At 48.3% G+C, this 5822-nt stretch overlaps 1 protein-coding gene across 3 annotated transcripts; it reads right to left on the bottom strand.

Moving 5' to 3' along the window:
* Positions 1-341: 341 nt before the first annotated feature.
* Positions 342-2855, bottom strand: LOC127343324 (uncharacterized). 3 transcript variants are annotated; one of them, XM_051369441.2, is made up of 2 exons: positions 2463-2855; positions 342-1590 (listed from the first exon to the last, which is right to left on the bottom strand). In XM_051369441.2, exons 1-2 carry the CDS (start codon positions 2562-2564, stop codon positions 874-876), a joined length of 819 nt encoding a protein of 272 aa, XP_051225401.1. In that variant the 5' UTR covers positions 2565-2855; the 3' UTR covers positions 342-873. The 3 variants fall into 3 exon arrangements, with proteins under 3 accessions (XP_051225401.1, XP_051225409.1, XP_051225416.1); XM_051369449.2 differs by lacking the exon at positions 2463-2855 and adding an exon at positions 1970-2439; XM_051369456.1 differs by lacking the exon at positions 2463-2855 and adding an exon at positions 1704-1963.
* Between the last annotated feature and the right edge of the window lie 2967 nt (positions 2856-5822).

The raw sequence follows: 5822 nt of genomic DNA, 5'->3' as shown, positions 1-5822 counted from the left end.
AGGCTCAGGCTTGATTTTTGAGCCCGAACATCGGGCCGGGCCGGGCTCAGGCTTGCAGCTTTTGCAATTTAGGCAAGATTCGGGCCGGGCTTGTCGGTCTAGGCCGGGCTTTTGCCAGTTCAGACCAGGTTTGGGCTCGATTTATAGGCCCGGCGGTCGGGCCGGGCTGGGTTCGGGCTTGACATTTTAGCTTCGGGTTTGGCCCGAAACCCGGCCCAACCCGAGTTTTGCCCAGGTGTACTAGCATGATACAAACTGTATGTAGACACATATTTTGTTTCTCTGAAAATTTTGAAGTGTCAAAACCTTACTTTTGAATACCGAAAATAAAAGGCTCCCGATAGTCCAAGCTCATACTTGCATTTCTGATCACTGGACAATTTAACCTCATATTTGCAAAGTTACTAAACATAATTTTGCCATTTTCCCGACAAGATAGGCATACATAAATCTTTGTAGGGGGGACATATAGCAAAACCAGGCTATCAACTAAAGGTGGGAATGGGATAAACTGTGCATTTCACAGTTCAGACAAGCCAAAGGGCATGAATGAAATGGAAACTGAAGTTCCGAGCAGAAACTACAAAAACTCTACTTGCTGGTTCATGTCAATCTATGAACAACCTCTCACTAGGACTCTCACGAACAAAAGCTCCAAACGAAAATTTGAGAAATGCAAGCAAGAAAGAGTGAACTTAAGCTTCCTATTTACACCACTATTAAACACTGACTGACGAGACTCTACTATACTCTGGTTCTATGACTCGTGACGCTGTAGTGCAGGCTGCCGTGCCACCGACAGGTGGGCTGTCGGCGACAAAGGCAGCCGGCGACGGACGAGGTCGGTGGCCGCACGGAGCTGCCGGAGCAGGTTCAATGCAGCCTGTGCCGCTTGGGGACGAAGCCCGGCGAGCAGTTGGCGGCGGCCATGGGCATCGGCCGCTTCATGCAAGCGTTGGCGTTGGGGCCGTAGCCCAGCGCCGTGGCGGCGTTGGCGGCATGAAGGAGGGGTGTCGCGCCGACGTAGACTCCGCCGCGGACGCCGCCGACAGGAACCGCGTCGAGCGCGTGCACGGGGGGCGGGTTGCGCCACCGCGGGAGCGGGCCGGCGACGAGCAGGTTCTGCAGCAGCGGCCCGGCCTCCATGACGGACTGCAGGAACCTGCCTCTCGGCGGCAGCGGCCTCTTCCCCGCGAGCATGTCGAGCACGGCGTCCGCGCCAAACTGCTGCTGCTTCGCCGGCGGCGGCGGGCTGAGCTTGCCGTTGCCGCCACAGCGGCGCCGGTCGGAGGAGGTGACGGGGTCGAAGAATGGGTCCACCGGGGACGAGACGAGGCTGCAGTCCGAGTCTGTGACGCTGGAGGTGACCATCGCGGGCGGCTGCGGCGTGGCATGCGCCGGCGCCGGCGCCTGCTTGGCTAGCAGCGCGAGCTGCTGCGCCTGGTCCCGCGCGTCGTCGCGCTCCTTGGCCACCTGGCGCACGAGGTCGGCGAGCTTGGCGATGGTCTGCTCCTTCCGCCGCAGCTCCTCCTTGGACGCCTCCAGCTCCGTCGTCGCCGCCAGCAGGCTCTGCTTCAGCTCCTCCACGCTCTGCAAATTGCATAAAACCCAAAATCAAGATCCAGCACAACATTTCGCCGCACCCAAACCAACTCAAGAATCCACAAATCAACTGCTGTATATCTTTCTAGAACGAAGATCACATCTAAATTCGATGGGAAAACCATCACTGGTTGCAGAATTTAGCCGCCGAACAGAGTTGATCTTCACGGAGCACAAGGTGATGGCCGCATGCACGCACGATCTATCTAATCCGAGGAGCAGCAAATGATTTTGATTCCCTCCCAGCAAATGATTGCGCCATGCAACAACAAGCGGTAGTGGAGACGGACATGCTTGGGCTCATCAAGAAATCAAAGGAGAAATAATAATCTAAACGTTGATCGAGAGAGAAGACAGGGACCCAGACCTGAACAACATCATTGTAACACAGCATCTCACTACAGTGCCAAACTTTTCGTTGGAAAGAAAAAGGCAAAAGCGGACCAAACCGAACCGGGCGATGAAGTCAGTGAACCGCTGGAAGAAGAAGAAGACTACGCAAGTCTACCCGAGTAAGTTAATTTTCCACATGCATCGAGCAAGAAAAATGCGGAGAGAGAGAGAAGGAAATTCCGGCACGCTAAGGCTTCTCGAGCCCCGAGCGAATTCGTCGCCTGCCTAACCCTCCTTGACCACGACAGTCCACACCACACACACCCCAAGGAATGGCATGGCAGGGCAGGGCCCTCTCTGGCCTCTGCACTCGGCCGGAGAGGCAAAAGCGGCGAGCACTTCCGGTCGGCGGCGGCGAGGGGGACACGCTCGGTTCTCTGCCGCCGGAGCCAGAGACGAAGGCAAAAAAAAAATGAAATTGTAAATTGTAATTAAATGGGGCAAGAATGATTGTGGCGGCAATTCACCTCTTGGGGCTGCTGGACCTCGTCCTGGAAGGCCCAGAGGGAGGAGAAGAGCGTGGCGTCCATGCCGTCCCCGAACCCCAGCGGGATCGGCTCCATTGCCATCGATCCTAAGCTCCAACCTCTGTCTCGCTGCTACTTTCGTCTTCCTTTGGTCGTGGACTCAGGGGGTGAAAGCAAGATGGGTCTAGAGAGGAGAAGGAGGAGGAGGAAGGGGAGGGAGCTTTAATGGGAGACAAATGTATATATAGCGCTGGCTAGGAGGGATCCCGGTGAGGTTCTCTGGACTCTGGGGAAGAAGGAAGGAAGGTTTGGTCGAAGTATGGAAAGGTTGGGGAGCAAGGAGGAAATTAAGGAACAAATGTTGAAGGAATGTGTGATCGCCTGTGATAGCCTGCCACCTATATGAGACCAAGGAAACAGAGAAAGAAATACTATACGAGGAGAGAAAATGTGTAAAACCAACCACCTTTCTGTCTCTTGTGTAGGTTGTCACGGTGAGAAGCCCTGGGGTGTGTGTACACACTATGGGCTCTTTTGATTCAAAGGATTTGCATAGGAATTGTGTAGGATTTGGTTTCTATGGGAAAAATTCTTTTACATGTTGTTTGATTCATAGGAACATATCCTATAGGAAAAATTCCTATAGGAATCTTGTAGTGTAATTCCTATAGGAAAAAAACATTAGCTCATACCTCATGGAAAAATTCCTTTGCTACAATCAAACAAACTTCATCTTCCTATAGGTTTCAAGTAGACATGTCATTCCAATCCTATACCTTTCCTATTCATATGTTTTTCCTATCCTTTAAATCAAAGGAGCCCTATCTTGGTGCGCCGCTGGAGGATACTACCTGAATTTATGTTTTGTTTTGTGATAAGATTTCTTCTATGGAAAAGAATTATTTTTGTTAGAACGGTGGATTTATTAAAAAAAAATCACTGATCTATTAACAATTATCAATCGCATTACAAAGAGACCCGAAAATTTTAAAAATTGCAAATAAGGAGCTGTCCGCGGGTGGAACATCGTGCTGCCGTCCGCCTCCTCTTCCCGGGCTGCTTCCGTGCAAGCTGTGGCACTACTTCGCCCGCCCTCCGTGGCCATTTGAAACCACACACGTGCTAATCAGAGCTTAGATCAACAAGACTCAAATTGAAGAGAGGGCACAATCAAATCCACCTAGCGACGACTACACACATTAGCATGAGTCCCCTCCATCAACCGAGATGGGCAAAATCTTTTGCAGTACACTAACTGGAAGTCGTCCTTCTAAGGGCCTAAGGACCAACACAGCAGAGTAGTCAATGATGACAACCGTAGATCGGAAGAGGTTGGCGTAAAACCACACCAATGAACATGAAAAACGACCGGATCCTAGTAGAGGGGGCTTTATTCTGGTTCCAGGATGTAGCCACCGCATCACCATTGTGAAGAAGACACTAAAAAACAACCTAAAGAAAAGAGGGGAACCATCCCGCCATCGAGGGAGCGGGGTCTGCCACGCCTCCAAGGCCCTCGGGTCAGTGCAGATGGAACGAACCAACATCATTGAAGCCTGCGAGGGGCGTGAAACTTTAGATGGGTTTTACTTGATCGCCTCCCGGTCACCTAGAGCCTCATGCTCGTACCAGTTCGATGCTTTTGCTGAAAGTAATGTGTAATGTTGCTTTTATTGTAGATGCAAAATTGAGAGAAACTTGCATCTGCAGATTGAGGTGCATACCTTCATTTTACAGACACATGTTAACCATGGATGTGTCGTTCTGAACTAAGGCGATTAATGGTTGAAAATGAGCAGTAATCTTATAATCTTATATTTTGAATAGGGGTAGTTTCCTGCTCTCTTTCCCTCCAAAATACCGAACCCGTTAAAATGGCCTTAGTTGGCAAATTTTGACCGGATTAATTAGCAGCACAGTGCATCATCAGCTCATGAGTGGTTCCTTTCCGATTAAATGTCTTAGATGTTTACACTAGGCAGAGTGGCAGACAACAAATTAAACATGGACATGCATGCTGTTCTTGGCTACTAAGACAATTAAGGGTGGAAAGTGAGCGGTACTTTCATATTTTGAATATGAGTGTGTACTAGTATCTTTCCCTCCAAAAGACGGAACCCATTGTTTTCAAATTATCTTAGTTGGCAAATTTTGACCGGACTAATTACCAGCACAGTGCATCATTAGCTAATGGGTGGTTTCTCTCCAGGATGAATTTACTTTTTCTCTGCATTTAGGTCCTCATGCACGCACTTAGTGCTCCCATAATTAAGGTGACTTGTGTCGCAGGGCTGTGCACGACTAATTGTGGTTTGTGTCGATAATATTTCTTAAAATGTGATAATTTTAAAAAATGCATATGTATTTCTATTAGTTTTCTTGAAAGTAGGGTTGTGTATACTTCGTGTTTGAGATATATTACTAAAACGACGTGAACAATGGCTGGCATATCGATCGGTCGGTACCATGAGATCAAACCTTGTTTATGTTCTCTAATTTATCTCGTACTAATATTATAGTCCTGATCAAGACAAGCTTTTGTTTACGACAGATGTCCAGAGATATTGTAATGTGCATGTTACTGGTACTCATACTCTGGATTAAATAGACCAACAAACTCGAAAGGTATCTGAAGGCGAAGGACTAATGATGATACAATAATCTAGGTTCATGTCCAGGTGCTCTTAACGTTGGTTCATGCATCAAAACAAAACAAAATGTATTGAATAATAACCAAGTTTGAGCTAGGGAGATGTGTGTGTGAGGACAACGAGTTGCCTGCCGCGTGTCCTCACAATCGCGAAGCTTTCTGTCATCAAATAAATTAGTAGGATAAGAAAGAGCATAAAGTATGATATGCTGGACGAACCAGCAACATTGAATCGTAGGCGGTTCGCTAAGAACTCCATGAAGTATTGTAATTAGGAACAAAATTTTATTCCTTCACCAAAGGATCATTGATCTTACATGTTGTTTTTTCTAGTCCCAACAAAAGAGTCATATATTGGGCAATCACGCCCAAGGAATAGAGCTTCGAAGCAACTTCTTCAACAAGGATATGATGCAATTTCTTCAAACGATGTCTGATATGGTGAGGAATGCGGGCCAGTGTTTTTCAATGTAGGAATGCTCAATGTCGGCATGCACCACCTCGTTGCCTCTAAATATCGTACCACCACATACACTAAAGCAAGTCATACGACCACCTACGCATGAGTTGAAGAATCTCATCGGAAAACTATCAACATTTGTTGTCGCCCTATGATCCATCAATGTCATGTCCATGTGTGTGCCACCCCCTCCCCCCAGATTGGAAACGAAACAAAGAGAAGAGTGTCCGGTGTCGAATGTGGGTGAAAC

Source organism: Lolium perenne, chromosome 1, assembly GCF_019359855.2.
Source record: "Lolium perenne isolate Kyuss_39 chromosome 1, Kyuss_2.0, whole genome shotgun sequence".
Taxonomy (NCBI): domain Eukaryota; kingdom Viridiplantae; phylum Streptophyta; class Magnoliopsida; order Poales; family Poaceae; genus Lolium; species Lolium perenne.
Note: the sequence above shows the minus strand (reverse complement) of the source record. Positions and strands in the feature narration are given on the sequence as shown.

Excerpts from the sequence above, each read along its gene's own strand:
- LOC127343324 (XM_051369441.2), bottom strand. The coding sequence starts at position 2,564 with ATGGCAATGGAGCCGATCCCGCTGGGGTTCGGGGACGGCATGGACGCC. Across the intron at positions 1,591-2,462 it reads AGGTCCAGCAGCCCCAAGAG|AGCGTGGAGGAGCTGAAGCA; the intron begins GTGAATTGCCGC and ends TGCAATTTGCAG.